The 22,792-nt window shown below is 48.5% G+C and overlaps 1 protein-coding gene across 1 annotated transcript; it reads right to left on the minus strand.

The window, feature by feature from the left end:
• Positions 1 to 16,119: 16,119 nt before the first annotated feature.
• Positions 16,120 to 21,864, minus strand: LOC142290836 (leukocyte cysteine proteinase inhibitor 1-like). Its single transcript, XM_075334866.1, has 3 exons — positions 21,754 to 21,864; positions 18,108 to 18,209; positions 16,120 to 16,334 (listed from the first exon to the last, which is right to left on the minus strand). The coding sequence occupies exons 1-3, from the start codon at positions 21,826 to 21,828 to the stop codon at positions 16,206 to 16,208; spliced, it is 306 nt and encodes a 101-aa protein (XP_075190981.1). The 5' UTR covers positions 21,829 to 21,864; the 3' UTR covers positions 16,120 to 16,205.
• Between the last annotated feature and the right edge of the window lie 928 nt (positions 21,865 to 22,792).

Raw genomic sequence — 22,792 nt, forward strand, 5'->3', positions numbered from 1 at the left:
TTTGAGCAAGTGAAATGCATGCTCAATTGGGTTAAGATCTGGTGATTGACTTGGCCATTGCAGAATGTTCCACTTTTTTGCACTCATGAACTCCTGGGTAGCTTTGGCTGTATGCTTGGGGTCATTGTCCATCTGTACTATGAAGCGCCGTCCGATCAACTTTGCGGCATTTGGCTGAATCTGGGCTGAAAGTATATCCCGGTACACTTCAGAATTCATCCGGCTACTCTTGTCTGCTGTTATGTCATCAATAAACACAAGTGACCCAGTGCCATTGAAAGCCATGCATGCCCATGCCATCACGTTGCCTCCACCATGTTTTACAGAGGATGTGGTGTGCCTTGGATCATGTGCCGTTCCCTTCTCCAAACTTTTTTCTTCCCATCATTCTGGTACAGGTTGATCTTGGTCTCATCTGTCCATAGAATGCTTTTCCAGAACTGAGCTGGCTTCATGAGGTGTTTTTCAGCAAATGTAACTCTGGCCTGTCTATTTTTGGAATTGATGAATGGTTTGCATCTAGATGTGAACCCTTTGTATTTACTTTCATGGAGTCTTCTCTTTACTGTTGACTTAGAGACAGATACACCTACTTCACTGAGAGTGTTCTGGACTTCAGTTGATGTTGTGAACGGGTTCTTCTTCACCAAAGAAAGTATGCGGCGATCATCCACCACTGTTGTCATCCGTGGACGCCCAGGCCTTTTTGAGTTCCCAAGCTCACCAGTCAATTCCTTTTTTCTCAGAATGTACCCGACTGTTGATTTTGCTACTCCAAGCATGTCTGCTATCTCTCTGATGGATTTTTTCTTTTTTTTCAGCCTCAGGATGTTCTGCTTTACCTCAATTGAGAGTTCTTTAGACCGCATGTTGTCTGGTCACAGCAACAACTTCCAAATGCAAAACCACACACCTGTAATCAACCCCAGACCTTTTAACTACTTCATTGATTACAGGTTAACGAGGGAGACGCCTTCAGAGTTAATTGCAGCCCTTAGAGTCCCTTGTCCAATTACTTTTGGTCCCTTGAAAAAGAGGAGGCTATGCATTACAGAGCTATGATTCCTAAACCCTTTCTCCGATTTGGATGTGAAAACTCTCATATTGCAGCTGGGAGTGTGCACTTTCAGCCCATATTATATATAGAATTGTATTTCTGAACATGTTTTTGTAAACAGCTAAAATAACAAAACTTGTGTCACTGTCCAAATATTTCTGGCCCTGACTGTATATGAATACTGTAGCCAATCGGACATTGTTATATCATGTGAGTACTGCTGGCAGTAAAATATTGTTATACTATGTGAGCACTGCAGCCAATTTGATATTGTTATACTTTGTGAGCGCTGCAGCCAATTTGATATTGTTATACTATGTGAGCGCTGCAGCCAATCTAACATTGTTATACTTTGTGAGCGCTGCAGCCAATTGGACTTTGTTATATTATGTGAGCACTGGAGACAATATGACATTGTTTTATCATGGGAGCGCTGCAGGCAATCAAAAATTGTTATATCATATGAGTGCTGCAGTGAATCAGACCTTGTTATACTATGTGAATGCTGCAGCCATTCTGATATTGTTATACTATGTGAGTGCTGCAGCCATTCTGATATTGTTATACTATGTGAGTGCTGCAGTGAATCAGACCTTGTTATACTATGTGAATGCTGCAGCCAGACTGATATTGTTATACTATGTGAGTGCTGCAGCCATTCTGAAATTGGTATACTATGTAAGCGCTGCAACCAGCCTGATATTTTTATACTATCTGAGCTCTGCAGCTATTCTGATGTTGTTATACTACCGTATTGTCACGCTCCCCGGTTCCTCTGCCATGCTCCCCGGCTCCCCTGCCATGCTCCCCGGCTCCCCTGCCATGCTCCCCGGTTACCCTGCCACGCTCCGCCGCTCCCGTGCCAGGCTTCCCCCGCTCCACAGCCTTCATGCCCCATCACCTGCGGTCCCCAGGCAACCCGGTCCCCGCTCCCGGCGCCCATCGGTAACGCTGAGCCAGCCCGGCACTCCTGCCTCCTGTGCACCGCTCCCTGCTCTGGCTTCTGGCACCCGGGCCTCGCGCATACGCATTAGGGCGCGCGCGCGGTCATTGACCCTCTCTTAAAGGGCCAGTGTCCTCCAACAGGATATTGAAGAATCAGGTACAGGGTATATAGGGGGATCCTTTCCAAGTGGGCGGGGCCTGTTCTTCGTGTTTGCTAAGCTAGGAGTCAGGTCTCCTTGTGTCTTGTGCCATACTTACCTATCTGTCTTGTAGAGTCGCCCCCGTCTCGCCAACCGGTCCTGACGACTCCCGAACCCCGAACGGTGACTGCCTGCCATCCCGTCAGTCCCTACCATCTCCGATCCCTGGATCCGTGTGGTGACCCACCTCCTCGCTCCGTTGGTTCCGGATTCTGCCTGACGTCATCTCGGCCTCCGAACCTGAGCTCCATCACCTGGACTACCTTCAGAGACTCCGTGGTCCCAGGGACTTCTTCACTCCACTCCTCTGAACGGACTGTCCTGCTACCTGTAGTGCTCCGGCTACCGGGCACCTTGCCCTCGGTGAGGTGTTCAGCCCAGTGGATCCACCTCCTGGGCTTACCCGTCCTCCTGGTCCTAACAGTAAGAACAGGCCATGGATCCCGCCGAAGCACTAGCGGCCCAGCTGGGCAACTTGCAGCAGGAACTCGGACGACAGCGCGAGACCCAGTCCCGCATGCTGGCCTTCATGTCCTCGGTGGATACCCGCCTGAACACGCTGCAAGCAACTGCCACGTCCCTGGCATCTCAGGCTACTACAGCACAGGCCACGGCCACAGTTCCCGTAGCGGCTACCTCGGAAGCTTCTAAACTCCGCTTGGCCTCTCCACCCCGCTATGCCGGAGATCCCAAGACCTGCAGAGGATTCTTAAATCAGTGCTCCCTCCACTTTAAGCTGCTTCCGCACCTGTTTGCCTCCGACCAAGCCAAGGTGGCGTTTGTGATGTCCCATCTGGAGGGTGAGGTACTGGCCTGGATGAACCCCTTGTGGGAGAAGGAGGACCCTGTAACTGCAAACATCCAGGACTTCCCTCAGGCGTTTAGAACCACCTTTGACGAACCCAGACGTGCCGCCGCATCCGCCTCATCACTCCTCAGGCTACGTCAGGGGACCCTGACGGTGGGGCAGTATGCCATCCGCTTTCGCACCTTGGCCTCAGAATTGGGGTGGAACAATGAAGCCCTCACCGCCGCCTTCTGGGAAGGACTCTTCAGTCGTATTAAGGACGAGCTGGCAGGCCGCGATGTTCCTTCCACACTGGATGCCCTAATTGCATTAGCCACCCGCGTGGACCTCAGATTCCAGGAACGATCCAAAGAGGTGTCCCGCGAGAGATGTCCGATACGGCATTCCTCTCCTCCGCAGAAGCCCGTCGTACCTCAGTCGGCATCGTCTGGCGTCTCTGTCCATGAACCCATGCAGATTGACCGTCTGAGGCAGTCCGAACAATGCCGAGCAGAATGGCTCGCTAAGGGTCTCTGCTTCTACTGCGGAGAGGGCACACACCTGCTACGTTCCTGTCCAGAGAGGCCGGGAAACTCCAAAGCCTAGGGTTGGTAGGAGAGGCCACCCTAGGTGCTGGGACTCTCTCAGACCCGGTTACGTGGACCGTTCAAGTGACAACGGGAGAGACGCGGTTCACGGCCGAGGCGTACCTCGATTCCGGGGCAGCAGGCAATTTCATCCAGCAGGCCACGGTGGACAAGTACCAGGTGCCGGTTACTCCACTCGACAAACCCCTCGTGATTGCCTCTGTAGATGGGAGACCCCTCTCTGACACCATCTCGTGGATCACCAAGCCAGTAGGACTACGTATCGGTGCCCTGCACACCGAGAACATCACTCTTTACGTCCTCCCACACATGTCTCATCAAATCCTGCTGGGACTCCCCTGGTTATGGACACACAAACCGTCGGTCAGCTGGCGTACTGGTGAAATCACCCGATGGGGCTCCTCTTGCCACGAGAACTGCCTGAAGTCCATACAGCCCATCCGACGACCTCCGGTTCCGGAGTCCCTACCAGGACTGCCTTCGGCCTACTGGTCCTACGCGGACGTCTTTGATAAAAAGGAGTCAGAGGTACTGCCGCCACATCGTCCTTACGACTGTGCCATCGACCTACTCCCGGGAACTACACCACCTCGAGGACGGATATATCCTTTGTCTCCTGCTGAAACAAGGGCCATGTCTGCCTACATCACTGAGAACCTGGCAAGGGGATTCATCCGGAGATCCTCCTCTCCTGCCGGAGCAGGCTTCTTCTTCGTTAAGAAGAAAGAGGGTGACCTACGCCCATGCATTGACTACCGGGGATTAAACCAAATCACCGTAAAAAATAAATACCCCCTGCCGCTCATCCCCGAATTGTTTGATCGGCTTAGAGGAGCTCATGTGTTTACCAAGTTGGATCTTCGGGGTGCCTACAACCTGGTCCGCATCCGCTCTGGGGATAAATGGAAGACCGCATTCAATACTCGCGATGGGCACTACGAATACTGTGTGATGCCCTTCGGCCTGTGTAACGCACCAGCAGTCTTTCAAGAATTGGTAAACGACGTGTTCCGGGACCTTCTCTACGTCTGTGTGGTGGTGTATCTGGATGACATCCTGGTCTTCTCTCCGGACCTCCAGACCCACAGAGAGAACGTGCAGCTGGTACTACGAAGACTGAGAGAGAATCGTCTGTACGCCATGTACGAGAAGTGTGTCTTCAAGCAGTCTTCTCTTCCCTTCCTGGGTTACGTAATCTCCGATACCGGCCTGCAGATGGACCCGGAGAAGGTCTCTTCCATTCTCAACTGGCCCCCTCCTTCCGGACTGAAGGCAATCCAACGGTTTCTTGGATTTGCGAACTATTACCGTCAGTTCATTCCTCACTTCTCTACCCTGACTGCGCCTCTCTCCGCCTTGACCAAGAAGGGGGCTAATCCAAAGGACTGGTCACCTGCGACCAACGCCGCGTTTGGCTCCCTGAAACAGGCGTTTGCTTCCTCTCCTGTGCTCCACCGTCCTGAGTTAAAACGACAGTTCACCTTGGAGGTGGATGCCTCCTCGGGAGCCGGAGCAGTGCTCATGCAGAAGTCCTCCTCTGGGAAGATGGTTACTTGCGGTTTCGACTCCAAGAGCTTCTCAGCGCCTGAATGCAACTACACCATCGGTGACCGAGAGCTATTAGCAGTCAAACTGGCTCTGGAGGAGTGGCGCTACCTTCTGGAGGGAGCAGTGTACCCCGTGATCATTTACACGGACCACAAGAACCTGGAATACCTGCGGTCTGCTCAGCGACTGAACCCACGACAAGCCAGGTGGTCCTTGTTCTTTGCCAGGTTCGATTTTCAGCTCCATTTTCGGCCCGCGGATAAGAATGTGCGAGCAGATGCCTTGTCCAGGTCATTCGTGCCCATGGAACAGGAGGAGGAGACATCCCAGCCCATCATCTGCCCAAGTAACATCATTCCGGTGGCCCCTGTCACCCTGGCCCAGATACCGCCCGGGAAGACCTATGTCTCTGAGACTGACAGACAAAAAGTGTTGCATTGGGGTCATGCCTCGAAAATAGCCGGCCATGCTGGTCAGAAGAGAACATGGAGTACAATTGTACGTCACTACTGGTGGCCATCCCTTCGCACGGACGTCACATCCTTTGTCTCAGCCTGCTCCTCTTGTGCCCGGAACAAGACGCCCAAACACCTGCCATATGGTCGCCTTCTGCCTCTGCCAATTCCCTCCGTTCCGTGACAACACATTGCTATGGACTTTATTACAGACTTACCCTTGTCCGCCGGACACACAGTCATATGGGTCGTGGTGGATCGGTTCTCCAAAATGGCTCATTTCGTCCCTATGGCTGGATTGCCCTCTGCCCAGGAACTCGCTGACGCCTACATACAGCACATCTTCCGATTGCATGGCTTTCCATCACACATTGTGTCCAACAGAGGAACTCAGTTTACCTCCCGCTTCTGGAGGGCCCTCTGCAAACATCTGGGAGTGGCTCTGGACTTTTCTTCAGCCTACCATCCTCAGTCGAATGGCCAAGTGGAACGAGTCAATCAGATCCTGACCTCCTTCTTGCATCACTACGTTAATACCCATCACGACGACTGGTCCACGCTTCTTCCTTGGGCTGAATTCTCCCATAACCACGACGCCAGTGAGTCCTCCTCCAGCTCTCCCTTCCATGTAGTTTACGGACTTCAGCCTTCCGCCCCATTACCTGTATCTTCTTCCTCGGATGTCCCTGCTGCTGATGCTGTAGTCCGTGACTTTACAACAATTTGGGACTCTGTCAAGGCGTCCCTTGGACGTGCTTCCCTGCGGATGAAGAGACACGCAGACAAGAGGCGTCTGGATCCTCCGTGTTTCTCTCCAGGAGATCTGGCCTGGCTTGCTTCCAAGTACGTTCAATTGAAGCTACCATCATACAAGCTGGGTCCTCGCTACATCGGGCCGTTTAAAGTCATCGGCAAAATAAATGAGATCTCCTACAAGCTTCAGCTCCCGGCCACGATGAGGTTACCCAACTCCTTCCACGTCTCCCTGCTCAAGCCGTTTGTCCTTGGTCCTCCGCTGCTGCCAGTTCTGCTCCTCCTCCTATTGCTGATGATGACATCTATGCGGTAAGGGATATCGTGGCCATGAAGACCGTGCGGGGCCGACAGTTCTTCCTGGTGGACTGGGCTGGGTATGGTCCTGAGGATAGGTCCTGGGAACCCCGTGAGAATGTGGGTACTCCTCTGATACGTGCCTTCCTGTCCCGGTTGCGGGGAGGGGGGCGTGGGAGAGGGGGTACTGTCACGCTCCCCGGTTCCTCTGCCATGCTCCCCGGCTCCCCTGCCATGCTCCCCGGCTCCCCTGCCATGCTCCCTGGCTCCCCTGCCTTGCTCACCGGCTCCCCTGCCACGCTCCGCCGCTCCCGTGCCAGGCTTCCCGGTCCCCCGTTCCACAGCCTTCATGCCCCATCACCTGCGGTCCCCAGGCAGCCCGGTCCCCGCTCCCGGCGCCCATCGGTAACGCTGAGCCAGCCTGGCACTCCTGCCTCCTGTGCACCGCTCCCTGCTCTGGCTTCTGGCACCCGGGCCTCGCGCATGCGCATTAGGGCGCACGCGCGGTCATTGACCCTCTCTTAAAGGGCCAGTGTCCTCCAACAGGATATTGAAGAATCAGGTACAGGGTATATAGGGGGATCCTTTCCAAGTGGGCGGGGCCTGTTCTTCGTGTTTGCTAAGCTAGGAGTCAGGTCTCCTTGTGTCTTGTGCCATACTTACCTATCTGTCTTGTAGAGTCGCCCCCGTCTCGCCAACCGGTCCTGACGACTCCCGAACCCCGAACGGTGACTGCCTGCCATCCCGTCAGTCCCTACCATCTCCGATCCCTGGATCCGTGTGGTGACCCACCTCCTCGCTCCGTTGGTTCCGGATTCTGCCTGACGTCATCTCGGCCTCCGAACCTGAGCTCCGTCACCCGGACTACCTTCAGAGACTCCGTGGTCCCAGGGACTTCTTCACTCCACTCCTCTGAACGGACTGTCCTGCTACCTGTAGTGCTCCGGCTACCGGGCACCTTGCCCTCGGTGAGGTGTTCAGCCCAGTGGATCCACCTCCTGGGCCTACCCGTCCTCCTGGTCCTAACACGTATGTGAGTGCTGCAGCCATTCTGATATTGTTATACTATGTGAGCGCTGCAGCCATTCTGATATTGTTATACTATGTGAGCGCTGCAGCCAGCCTGATATTGTTATACTATGTGAGCGCTGCAGCCAGCCTGATATTGTTATACTATGTGAACACTGCAGCCAGTCTGATATTGTTATACTATGTGAGTGCTGTAGCCAGTCTGATATTGTTATACTATGTGAGTGCTGCAGCCAGTCTGGTATTGTTATGCTATGTGAGTGCTGCAGCCATTCTGATATTGTTATACTATGTGAGCGCTGCAGCCATTCTGATATTGTTATACTATGTGAGCGCTGCAGCCATTCTGATATTGTTATACTATGTGAACGCTGCAGCCATTCTGATATTGTTATACTATGTGAGTGCTGTAGCCAGTCTGATATTGTTATACTATGTGAGTGCTGCAGCCAGTCTGATATTGTTATGCTATGTGAGTGCTGCAGCCATTCTGGTATTGTTATACTATGTGAGCGCTGCAGCCATTCTGATATTGTTATACTATGTGAGAGCTGCAGCCATTCTGATATTGTTATACTATGTGAGTGCTGCAGCCATTCTGATATTGTTATACTATGTGAGCGCTGCAGCCATTCTGATATTGTTATACTATGTGAGCGCTGCAGCCAGCCTGATATTGTTATACTATGTGAGCGCTGCAGCCAGCCTGATATTGTTATACTATGTGAACACTGCAGCCAGTCTGATATTGTTATACTATGTGAGTGCTGTAGCCAGTCTGATATTGTTATACTATGTGAGTGCTGCAGCCAGTCTGATATTGTTATGCTATGTGAGTGCTGCAGCCATTCTGATATTGTTATACTATGTGAGTGCTGCAGCCATTCTGATATTGTTATACTATGTGAGCGCTGCAGCCATTCTGATATTGTTATACTATGTGAGCGCTGCAGCCATTCTGATATTGTTATACTATGTGAGCGCTGCAGCCATTCTGATATTGTTATACTATGTGAGTGCTGTAGCCAGTCTGATATTGTTATACTATGTGAGTGCTGCAGCCAGTCTGATATTGTTATGCTATGTGAGTGCTGCAGCCATTCTGATATTGTTATACTATGTGAGTGCTGCAGCCATTCTGATATTGTTATACTATGTGAGCCCTGCAGCCATTCTGATATTGTTATACTATGTGAGCGCTGCAGCCATTCTGATATTGTTATACTATGTGAGCGCTGCAGCCATTCTGATATTGTTATACTATGTGAGCGCTGCAGCCATTCTGATATTGTTATACTATGTGAGCGCTGCAGCCATTCTGATATTGTTATACTATGTGAGCGCTGCAGCCATTCTGATATTGTTATACTATGTGAGTGCTGTAGCCAGTCTGATATTGTTATACTATGTGAGTGCTGCAGCCAGTCTGATATTGTTATGCTATGTGAGTGCTGCAGCCATTCTGATATTGTTATACTATGTGAGCGCTGCAGCCATTCTGACATTGTTATACTATGTGAGCGCTGCAGCCATTCTGATATTGTTATACTATGTGAGCGCTGCAGCCATTCTGATATTGTTATACTATGTGAGCGCTGCAGCCATTCTGATATTGTTATACTATGTAAGCGCTGCAGCCAGCCTGATATTGTTATACTATGTGAGCGTTGCAGCCAGCCTGATATTGTTATACTATGTGAGCGCTGCAGCCATTCTGATATTGTTATACTATGTAAGCGCTGCAGCCAGCCTGATATTGTTATACTATGTGAGCGCTGCAGCCAGCCTGATATTGGTATACTATGTGAGCGCTGCAGCCATTCTGATATTGTTCTACTATGTGAGCGCTGCAGCCATTCTGATATTGTTCTACTATGTGAGCGCTGCAGCCATTCTGATATTGTTATACTATGTGAGCACTGCAGCCATTCTGATATTGTTATACTATGTGAGCGCTGCAGCCATTCTGCGACTGCTGTTTGACTGCAGCGGTTACATAATATAACATGTTATGTGCACCCTGCGGGACACAGCTCCCACATTGCTGGGTCAGCGCCAGGCCGGGGAGACTTTACCTTTTCCAGTTTTTGGTGAATTATAATGACTTGCACTCGTTTTGCATTTATTGGAATTTAATTAGGAATGATGTGATTTGTATCTTCTGTAATAAGGCGCAGTCCTGCCTGATTATAGGTTCTGTTCTCACACCCACAGTGCCCGGAGGACAGCACAATCCATGTGCCATAGCCATAACCTGGAGGATCGCACGATTATCGCTCATCATCACGTCTCTACACTCCTAGAAATGAGGGCGAGTCACAAACACATCAAAAATTCAAAGAAAAAAACAAAGCAATAAAAACTACATGAATTCTGAAAACAGAGCAGATACCAAATCAAATAACCCAAAATATAATTACAGTGCTCAGCATAAATGAGTACACCCCCTTTGAAAAGTAACATTTTAATTAATTTCTCTCTAACTTTGACAATTCTGAGTTTCATAGAACATTTTTTAAATCTATAACATGAAACTATGATTAATAATACAATTTTCTTTACAAAATCTTCAGTTTAAGGTTTCAAAGGACTGAATGCAGACAGACAGTCTCCTCTACCCCCGCGCTAAACGTGGCGCATCTCAGTCTCATACAGTTAGGTCCAGAAATCTTTGGCCAGTGACACAATTTTGGCGAGTTGGGCTCTGCATGCCACCACATTGGATTTGAAATGAAACCTCTACAACAGAATTCAAGTGCAGATTGTAACGTTTAATTTGAAGGTTTGAACAAAAATATCTGATAGAAATTGTAGGAATTGTCACATTTCTTTACAAACACTCCACATTTTAGGAGGTCAAAAGTAATTGGACAAATAAACCAAACCCAAACAAAATATTTTTATTTTCAATATTTTGTTGCGAATCCCTTGGAGGCAATCACTGCCTTAAGTCTGGAACCCATGGACATCACCAAACACTGGGTTTCCTCCTTCTTAATGCTTTGCCAGGCCTTTACAGCCGCAGCCTTCAGGTCTTGCTTGTTTGTGGGTCTTTCCATCTTAAGTCTGGATTTGAGCAAGTGAAATGCATGCTCAATTGGGTTAAGATCTGGTGATTGACTTGGCCATTGCAGAATGTTCCACTTTTTTGCACTCATGAACTCCTGGGTAGCTTTGGCTGTATGCTTGGGGTCATTGTCCATCTGTACTATGAAGCGCCGTCCGATCAACTTTGCGGCATTTGGCTGAATCTGGGCTGAAAGTATATCCCGGTACACTTCAGAATTCATCCGGCTACTCTTGTCTGCTGTTATGTCATCAATAAACACAAGTGACCCAGTGCCATTGAAAGCCATGCATGCCCATGCCATCACGTTGCCTCCACCATGTTTTACAGAGGATGTGGTGTGCCTTGGATCATGTGCCGTTCCCTTTCTTCTCCAAACTTTTTTCTTCCCATCATTCTGGTACAGGTTGATCTTGGTCTCATCTGTCCATAGAATACTTTTCCAGAACTGAGCTGGCTTCACGAGGTGTTTTTCAGCAAATGTAACTCTGGCCTGTCTATTTTTGGAATTGATGAATGGTTTGCATCTAGATGTGAACCCTTTGTATTTACTTTCATGGAGTCTTCTCTTTACTGTTGACTTAGCGACAGATACACCTACTTCACTGAGAGTGTTCTGGACTTCAGTTGATGTTGTGAACGGGTTCTTCTTCACTAAAGAAAGTATGCGGCGATCATCCACCACTGTTGTCATCCGTGGACGCCCAGGCCTTTTTGAGTTCCCAAGCTCACCAGTCAATTCCTTTTTTCTCAGAATGTACCCGACTGTTGATTTTGCTACTCCAAGCATGTCTGCTATCTCTCTGATGGATTTTTTCAGCCTCAGGATGTTCTGCTTTACCTCAATTGAGAGTTCCTTAGACCGCATGTTGTCTGGTCACAGCAACAGCTTCCAAATGCAAAACCACACACCTGTAATCAACCCCAGACCTTTTAACTACTTCATTGATTACAGGTTAACGAGGGAGACGCCTTCAGAGTTAATTGCAGCCCTTAGAGTCCCTTGTCCTATTACTTTTGGTCCCTTGAAAAAGAGGAGGCTATGCATTACAGAGCTATGATTCCTAAACCCTTTCTCCGATTTGGATGTGAAAACTCTCATATTGCAGCTGGGAGTGTGCACTTTCAGCCCATATTATATATAGAATTGTATTTCTGAACATGTTTTTGTAAACAGCTAAAATAACAAAACTTGTGTCACTGTCCAAATATTTCTGGACCTAACTGTATATACAATGAATCTAAACTTTCCGTTCCAGCTCAATTACCTGTCCCCACCAAGAGGTCCTAGCTGACCAAGGATCAGATGTAGTACTACAGTTAATTTCCAAATTCTATTGAGACATGTTTCTTTATAGATTGGTCCTGTTTTGCTGTTACGTTATGACAGTGCTGGTCATGTATCTATGACGTGTATTATGTGTGTTCATGGTTGAATATGGGGGCTGCATACTACTGTATGAAGGAATATGGGGCTACATAATACTATATGGAGGAATATAAGGGTTGAATACTACTATATGGGGTTGCATACTACAATATAGGGTCTGCATAATACTATTTGGTGGTATATTAGGGATGAATACTACTGTATTTAGGTTGCATACTACTATATGGGGGATGCATACTACTATATGGAGGAATATAAAGGCTGCATACTACTATATGGGGGCTGCATAATACTATATGGAGGACTATGCAGTCTGCTTAATACTATATGGAGGAATATAGGGCCTGCATAATACTACATGGTGGAATATAAGGGCTGTATACTACTATTTGGGGGCTGCATACTACTATATGGTGGAAAATGGAGGTTTCATACTACTATATGGAGGAATATAAGGGCTGCATACTACTATATGGTGGCTGCATAATACTATATGGTAGAATATGGGGTCTCCATACTACTATATGGCGGAATATAAAGGCTGCATACTACTATATGGTGGCTGCATAATACTATATGGTGGAATATAATAGGATCCAATTCAAACTGCTTGTTCTCACCCACAAAGCTCTCCACAGTGCGGCACCCCCCTACATCTCCACCCTCCTCTCTGTCTATCACCCCACCCGTTCTCTACGCTCTGCAAATGACTTTCGACTAACATCCACACTAATTCGAACCTCCCACTCCCGGATCCAAGACTTCTCCCGAGCTGCACCAACTCTTTGGAACGCTCTACCCCAAGAAGTTAGGACAAATCACAACCTACTCAGCTTCAGACGCACCCTAAAAACGCATCTTTTTAGGGCGGCCTATCACACTCCCTAGCCAAACTAATTTCACCTAATCCCTCTACAACTTCTCAGAACATAACCCCACGTCAAACTCCATGGCACCCAAATGCATCTCAAGGCTCTGGCCTATTGGTCCAGGAAGCCATTATCTATCCCCATTTACTTGAGATGGCTGGATTGTCATTGTAAATAAGCACTTGTACCTTGTGTCCCCCCCCCATCTCATTGTAGAGAGCAAGCTCTCACGAGCAGGGTTGTCTTTTTTCCCATCTAAATATTGTATTTTCCATAACTGTTACTTGCTTGTATATGATCCTCCTGAATTGTAAAGCGCTGCAGAATATGTTGGCGCTATATAAATAAAGATTATTATTATTATTATTATTATTATTATTGGGACTGCATAATACTATATGGAGAACTATGCAGTCTGCATAATACTATATGATGGAATAAAAGGGCTGTATACTTTTATCTGGGAGCTGCATAATACTATTTGTAGGAGTATGTGGGCTGCATAATACTATAAGGAGGACTATGCCGTTTGAATAATACTATATGGAGGAATACAAGGGCTGCATATGACTATATGGGGCTGCATACTACTATATGGGGGTTGCATAATACTATTTGGAGGAATATGTGGGCATGATAATACTATATGGAGGAATATGGGGACTGTATAATACTATATGGAGGAATATGGAGGCTGCATTATATTATATGGAGGAATATGGAGTGCATTATAATACATGGAGGACTATGCGGGGGTCCATTAAACTATATGCAGAACTATGGGGTGCATTATACTATATGGAAGATTATGGGGAGTGTATTATAATATATGCAGGACTATGGGGAGTGTAATATGATATATGGAGGACTATGATATGAAGGACTATGGGGGATGAATTATAATATATGGAGGACTGTGGGGGCCGCATTATACTATATGAAGGACTCTGGGGGACGCATTGTAATATCGGATAATATAGCGGGATTTAAAAAAGTTTTTTGTCAGCTCACCAACCTGGATCACACTTTCCTGTATGCACGAAACCACGTCCTGATCAAATGGTAGCAATCCAAGGAAAGGAAAAAAGGCTCCAGCTCCAGGAAAATGTAAGTAAAAATAGCTTATCTTTATTCCATTGTGAATATAAATCTCAGGTACAAACGTGGGTGATTGGGGGAAAATGGCGACGCATTTCAAACGCTACTGCGTTCTTTCTCAAAGCCTTTGAGGAGAGTCCCCCTGATGAAGCTGCTCAGTTACCAAACAATGTGAAACGTACGTTGGGGATATGTTCCACTTGGGATTTGTTCATGCAGGCTCATTGTCCCTGTTAACCCTTCAGCCACACTGGCACTAGTATGTATTACAGCGTTGATTCTTTTCTCCCTGCAGTGGATTTCTTTTTTCATCGTGACAGTTTTAGGCTGATTTTTGTCATCATCTCTAAGCATTTATTATTTACTTATTCAGATAGTATAATTAGTGCAAACGGATTTGCTACATACCCATTTTATTTGCACTGTCACTTTATGGACTATAGTGCAATATCCATTTAATGTGAACACTGTTTATGACCACATAAAATACACATTGCCCGTGTGAACAGCTCTCCATTTTCTTTTCTTTTTTTCCTGTAAACCATTGGTATTCTAACTAGCCATGGTGTCATCATATACTTATGTTCTCTTGTGTATTTAATTATGCCTTTGGGGTGTGTGCATTTCCATTATCTCACTGTACTGTGAGGATTGGGGAAATAAATGTAATCCAGTTGGATATTGCTATTTATTAAATGTATATACAGCAGTCTTAGTGTCCCCTATGTGATGTATAGAACAGTCTCAGTCTCTTTTATGTGATGTATATACACTAATATCAGTGTCTCCTATGTGATGTTCACAGCAGTCTGGATCTCATATGCGATGCATATACATCAATCTCAGTGTATCCTATGTTATGTATATACAGCAGTCTCAGTGTCTCCTATGTAATGTATATACAGCAGTCTCAGTGTCTCCTATGTAATGTATATACAGGAGTCTCAGTGTCTCCTTTGTAATATATATACAGCATTCTCAGTGTCTCCAATAGGGTTTATATACATCAGTCTGTGTCTCCTATATGATGTATATACATCAGTTTCAGTGTCTCATATGCAATCTATATACATCAGTCTCAGTGCATCTTATGTGATTATATACACTAATATCAGTGTCTCCTATATGATCTTCACAGCAGTCTCAGTGTCTCATATGTGATATATATATATATATATATATATATATATATATATATATATATATATCAGTCTCAGTGTCTCCTATGTAATGTATATACAGCAGTCTCTGTCTCCTATATGATGTAATATACAGCAGTCTCAGTGTCTCCTATATGGTGTGTGTACACCAGTCTCAGTGTCTCCTATATGACGTATATCCATCAGTTTCTGTGTCTCTTATGTGATGTATATACACTAATATCTGTGTCTCCTATGTGATGTTCACAGCAGTCTCAGTGTCTCATATGTGATGTATATACATCTGTGTCTCTATGTGATGTATAGAGTAATATCAGTGTCTCCTATGTGATGTACATACATCAGTCTCAGTGTCTCCTATGGGATCTATATATAGCAGTCTCAGTGTCTCCTATATGATGTATATACAGCAGTCTCAGTGTCTCCTATGTGATGTACAGTGTACACATCGGTCTCAGTGTCTCCTATATGGTGTATATACACCAGTCTCAGTGTCTCCTATATGATATATACTGCAGCCCTCCTACAAGTTGAGTCCCATAAACAGTACCTGAGCAGTGAGAAATTTCACGCTTTGAAGAATTGTGCCTCTGTGTTCGGTACAACCTACTGCTGTGATCAAAACTTATTTTGTATGGCCAAAATGATGGTATGACCATCCACATGGCTCTTGATAGAAAGCAGGTTCCCCTCCCTGATATAAAGTGACACAAGTCAGTTTAGAAAATTACAACACGTCATTAAGGTCAAAATTTCCTGCGATAGGAAAGGGTTAATCCTCCCTTATTGCCAGTGTTACACATCGGCTCTGCTACTTTCATCTTTATAATTAGGTCACAAATACAGACTCAGCCGAGAAAGGAGAAGATGTATTTATTATTCTGCTCATCCAGGTGGGATTATGGCCGAACTCCTCATAGATTCAGCATCGGATACATGTTTTTAAAAACTTGTGAGGGCGTCTGTCCTAGTTTTCCCGCATTGCCAGCCCGTTAGCTGTGGGGCGCCTCCAGCATGAGGGAGAGGAACAAAGATTTTCACGTGATAAAAGTGGCACCCCCCAATAGAGACCTGCGGAGAGACAGACGGGGGCGTTACATGGGGAGCGGAGCTCGGTGCACGGACCGAAGAGTCTACATAAAGAGCTTAAAATATGAAAGTTACACAAAAATTAGACACCGGACATCGAGGAAAACGTGAAACTATTACTGATATAAATTGTGTCATCAATTAGTCATCAGCGAAGAAAACGAAAATCATTTACCAACTGAGCGCACAGATATAAATCAAGCCAAGAATCTTCACTGCACCCCATAATGTGATCAGTGTGCGACTCCGCGTGTCTGTATGTATCCTGACATCCCATAATGTGATCAGTGTGCGACTCCGCGTGTCTGTATGTATCCTGACATCCCATAATGTGATCAGTGTGTGACCCCACGTGTCTGTATGTATCCTGACATCCCATAATGTGATCAGTGTGTAACCCTACGTGTCTGTATGTATCCTGACATCCCATAATGTGATCAGTGTGTGACCCCACGTGTCTGTATGTATCCTAACATCCCATAATGTGACCAGTGTGTGACCCCACGTGTCTGTATGTATCCTGACATCCCATAATGTGATCAGTGTATGACCCCACGTGTCTGTATGTATCCTGACATCCCATAATGTGATCAGTGTATGACCCCACGTGTCTGTATGTATCCTGACATCCCATAATGTGATCAATGTGTGACCCCACGTGTCTGTATGTATCCTGACATCCCATAATGTGATCAATGTGTGACCCCATGTGTCTGTATGTATCCTGACATCCCATAATGTGATCAATGTATGACCCCACGTGTCTGTATATATCCTGACATCCCATAATGTGATCAGTGTGTGACCCCACATGTCTGTATGTATCCTGACATCCCATAATGTGACCAGTGTGTGACCCCACGTGTCTGTATATATCCTGACATCCCATAATGTGATCAGTGTGTGACCCCACATGTCTGTATGTATCCTGACATCCCATAATGTGATCAGTGTATGACCCCACGTGTCTGTATATATCCTGACATCCCATAATGTGATCAGTCTTAGACCCCACATGTCTGTATGTATCCTGACATCCCATAATATGATCAGTGTGTATAACTCCACATGTCTGTATGTATCCTGACATCCCATAATGTGATCAATGTGTGACCCCACGTGTCTGTATGTATCCTGACATCCCATAATGTGATCAGTGTGTGACCCCAGTGTCTGTATGTATCCTGACATCCCATAATGTGATCAGTGTGACCCCACGTGTCTGTATGTATCCTGACATCCCATAATGTGATCAGTGTGTGACCCCACGTGTCTGTATGTGTCCTGACATCCCATAATGTGATCAGTGTGTGACCCCAGGTGCCTTTTTACTGTGGCTACCCTAGGCACCCCGGTGGGTGGATATCGGTGGAGCAGACGTGCTCGGTAGGGCTCGGTAGGGCTGAGTTCACACATCTTGTAATTGTCAGTTACAATGGATTCTGCAAACACAACTATTTTGGGGTCTGTGGGGGACGGATCCGTTACCTGATTGGTTTATCTTCCATTTGTAATGGATCTGTTTTTTTCTTATTGGATCCGTTACAAATGGAAGCTAAATAGCGATCAGATAACGGATCCGTCCTCCATAGACTATAATGTCACAAAAACAGATCCGGCAGAAATCATGTTGCCGGCGGATCTCTGCGGGATCCGCTCTAACAAATGATTACATGACGTGTGAAGTCCGCCTTAGACAACCCACCAGGACCACCCAAACTCCCTGGTTATGTGGATCACCACTAGATCACTCACCTTCACTAAGTAGTTTTTTCCAGCCACAACTTGACTTTTATAAACCACAGCCTTAAACTCTGTGGCGTTTGCTCCGGTTTCTTTCATAAATTGAGTTTTTATCTGATGAAACAAGAAGAAGACCACATAAATCCTTGGTGTTTTATACCGGAGCCGATCCCCAGAAGACGCGGTGTGAGCGGCGCCGGCACAAGGACTGGATGATTTTTCACTTTCGAGGGACTGAAGATTTGGAGTTGGGACAGGAGCGGTGCGAACGTTTCCGGAGGTGGCTGCATAATGTTCTGATCGTAGAAATGAGTGGATCTGACAAATCTTGAATTCTCCAGATTCACTCAAATTCAGCCCAGAAATTTGGTTCTTACCAAACTGATTACTTCCTAAACAATCAGATATCACGCTCGACTCGCCCCTCCCCAGTCCCTGCCACTACAACTCCTGACCGCCCTCCGCTCCCTGCCACAACTCCTGACCGTCCTCCACTCCCTGCCACAACTCCTGACCGTCCTCCACTCCCTGCCACCACACTCCTGACCGCCCTCCACTCCCTGCCACAACTCCTGACCGTCCTCAGCTCCCTGCCACCACAACTCCTGACCACCCTCCGCTCCCTGCCACCACACTCCTGACCATCCTCTGCTCCCTGCCACCACAAGTCCTGACCGCCCTCCGCTCCCTGCCACCACAACTCCTGACCGCCCTCCACTCCCTGCCACAACTCCTGACCGTCCTCAGCTCCCTGCCACCACAACTCCTGACCACCCTCCACTCCCTGCCACAACTCCTGACCGCCCTCCACTCCCTGCCACCACAACTCCTGACCGCCCTTCGCTCCCTGCCACCACAACTCCTGACCGCCCTCCACTCCCTGCCACCACAACTCCTGACCTCCTCCGCTCCCTGCCACCACAACTCCTGACCGCCCTCCACTCCCTGACACCACAACTCCTGACCGCCCTCCACTCCCTGCCACCACAACTCCTGACCGCCCTCCACTCCCTGCCACAACTCCTGACCGTCCTCAGCTCCCTGCCACCACACTCCTGACCGTCCTCAGCTCCCTGCCACAACTCCTGACCACCCTCCGCTCCCTGCCACCACACTCCTGACCGCCCTCCGCTCCCTGCCACCACACTCCTGACCGCCCTCCGCTCCCTGCCACCACAACTTCTGACCGCCCTCCGCTCCCTGCCACCACAACTTCTGACCGCCCTCCGCTCCCTGCCACCACAACTTCTGACCGCCCTCCGCTCCCTGCCACCACAACTTCTGACCGCCCTCCGCTCCCTGCCACCACAACTTCTGACCGCCCTCCGTTCCCTGCCACCACAACTTCTGACCGCCCTCCGCTCCCTGCCACCACAACTTCTGACCGCCCTTCGCTCCCTGCCACCACAACTCCTGACCGCCCTCCGCTCCCTGCCACCACAACTTCTGACCGCCCTCCGCTCCCTGCCACCACAACTCCTGACCATCCTCCGCTCCCTGCCACCACAACTCCTGACCATCCTCCGCTCCCTGCCACCACAACTCCTGACCATCCTCCGCTCCCTGCCACCACAACTCCTGACCATCCTCCGCTCCCTGCCACAACTCCTGACCGTCCTCCGCTCCCTGCCACCACAACTCCTGACCATCCTCCGCTCCCTGCCACCACAACTCCTGACCGTCCTCCGCTCCCTGCCACCACAACTCCTGACCGCCCTCCACTCCCTGCAACCACAACTCCTGACCATCCTCCGCTCCCTGCCACCACAACTCCTGACCACCCTCCGCTCCCTGCCACCACAACTCCTGACCGTCCTCCGCTCCCTGCCACCACAACTCCTGACCATCCTCCGCTCCCTGCCACCACAACTCCTGACCGTCCTCCGCTCCCTGCCACCACAACTCCTGACCGTCCTCCGCTCCCTGCCACCACAACTCCTGACCATCCTCCGCTCCCTGCCACCACAACTCCTGACCGTCCTCCGCTCCCTGCCACCACAACTCCTGCCCGTCCTCCGCTCCCTGCCACCACAACTCCTGACCACCCTCCGCTCCCTGCCACCACAACTCCTGACCACCCTCCACTCCCTGCCACCACAACTCCTGCCCGTCCTCCGCTTCCTGCTGGCTCGCCGCAATATTGCTGCATTTGTGCCAAACAAATTCACAAGAGTCAAAAAATTTGTAGAAATTCCAAACAAATTGCGTTTGTTCTAGCTGATCCGCTCCTCTTCATCTGATCACGATATCACATTTTTTATAAATAATCTTTCTTCCTATTGCAGCAGGCATGAAAGGAATCTGGAAGGAAGGGAGAGGAAAACCTCCAACCAGGAAAAAAATCTATAGAAAGTAAATTTATTGGTCCATTTAAAATATCATATAAAAACAAGAAGCAGTTCAGACACACATGGTGCCACCTGACGCGTTTCGGCCTGCGTCACCACTAACGATAAAGCTGCCCATGCACTCAGCAGACGACTGTCTCTTCCGACTCTTCCACTCACATGAGCTCTCTTGTGTTTTCAGTGGGAATAGAGAAGAGAGTCGCTGCAGGACAAGTCTGGTGGCAACATGTCTCCTGGGTACAGCGGATGGCAGATGAAATTCTACCATGATCTGTTGGGTTAGTCGGGGCGCCCGATACACATCCAGTGGACAGCCCGTCCCTTCGACATCAGCCGAGTTTTGTATGACACACACTGTCCTGGTCATCTGATAACCAGAATATAGACCTCCACTTACATCCAGCCCAACCCCAACTGGTCTCACCCTAAGGCTTCTGCCACACTCACGTGAAATTCACGCACGTGCCGAGAGACACGTATTTTCCCTGCGTGTTGCGTGCAGGTAAGTACGTGTCTCTGGTACGTGCGTGACACGTGTGTTCTACGTGTGCTATCCGCGATAGCACACGTAGAACCGGTAATTAACATACTCACCTGGTCCTTCCTGATGTCCGCGCTGCTGTCCGTGGTGCTGATCCTCGGTCTCCAGCCCTCCCGTCTCCTCGCTGCTGCTGCTGCCAGGCAGTGAAGTGAATATTCAATGAGAATAATGAGCGGCGGTCGGCAGCAAGAGGCAGCAGCGGCAGAGACAGGAGGGCTGGAGAAGGTGAGTAAATGTTTTGTTTTTTTTTCACTGACATGTGTGTTTTCTCCGGCGCGTGTCACACGGGACCGCATCCACACTACACCCGTGTGGTACGGGTGCGGGCCGTGTAACACCCGTGCTGCGGGAGAAAACACTGACATGTCAGCGCTTTGAAAAACGCACACACGTACAAACTCACACGGACACACGTTCCGTGTGGTTTTACGTGTGTGTGCCTGCTACAATAGGGTAGCATTGGTTAACGTGTCTCCGTGTCTCCGGTACGTGTAAAAAATGCCAAACACGTACCGGAGGCACGGATGTGTGGCGCTAGCCTAAGGCTGAGCTCCATGTACAGCTCCACCACCCTCAACCTCAACTTCTGTGATGGTGAAATGTCCAATCAGGAGTCCAATACCGGTGTCACGTAAGAATGAAGAAGAGATGTGGAGCCGAGAGACCACGTGAGGGAGAGGAGACCAGAAGAACCTGCTGACAGTCACCCTTTAAGGAGCTTTCACCCTAGAGTTAGGAGAAGCTGATAATAAGCTGTGATGTTCCTCACCTTGTCACAGGCATCTTGTACTTCGTCCGTAGCCGGCTTTTCGTCACCAAATCCACCAAGCACAGGTGCTGCCATCCTGAGTGTGAGCTCTGCAGACTGAACCTGGAAAGTGCAGACACCTGCTTATATATCCAGGGGGAGAACCTGTCAGTAATGTGAGGAGGATAGCCCCCCCTCCCAGCGCAGTGGTTGGAGCCGGTTATACCTGGGATTCTCAGGTGTGGCTGCCCAGACAGGTAGGGACACGGCACGGACATGACTGACAGGGGGAGATATTATTCATCAGCTATAAATGTATATTAAGATTAATAACCCCACATTGTCTGAAGCCGGGAAATGCTGACACCTGCAGAGAAGATAGGCATTGTGGTGCCAGGTCCGAAAATGCAAATATGGAGGAAAAGATTGGAAAAGTTTCACTACATTTAGAAAAGTATGTTTTTTCCTTTTGTTCCAGTGCCTCAGTCTGTAACTTTGGGTCCCCGATGTATAATCTCCTCCTCTCCACCCCGGTGTATACCATTCAGCCCCCTCGCCCTAGTGTATAACCTCCAGATGTGGAGGGGTTTTTCAAGGACTTTGAGCAGCAGTGTGCGGTGATGGAGGTTCCCCACTCTGGCTGGATGCGTTTGTCAGTGGGACCCCTGAACGGAGCCTGGCAGAGGCTTATCACACCATTGCCTCACAGCAGAACCGGGATTATAACATTTTAAAGCAGACTATCCTGGATTACCATGCCATCACCCCAGACTCAGTTAGGGCACAGTTCCGAGACCTCCCATGCACCACGGGGGGATCGTTTAGGATGTATGCCCATAAGATGTCCCAGGCATGTCGGAGATGGCTGGAAGCAGAAGACGCCTTCACTGTGGAAGATGTTATACAGGTATTTCTTATAGAACAATTTCTGTACAAGTGTCCCTCAGAAATACGGGAATGGGTCAGAGAACGCACGCCTTGCACCTTGGATGGAGCTGCAGCCCTGGCTGATGAGGCCTTACCATCCAACCACAATAGAGGGGGCTTCTGGACAATAAGA

Source organism: Anomaloglossus baeobatrachus, chromosome 2 (assembly GCF_048569485.1).
Source record: "Anomaloglossus baeobatrachus isolate aAnoBae1 chromosome 2, aAnoBae1.hap1, whole genome shotgun sequence".
In the NCBI taxonomy this organism is placed as follows: Eukaryota; Metazoa; Chordata; class Amphibia; order Anura; family Aromobatidae; genus Anomaloglossus; species Anomaloglossus baeobatrachus.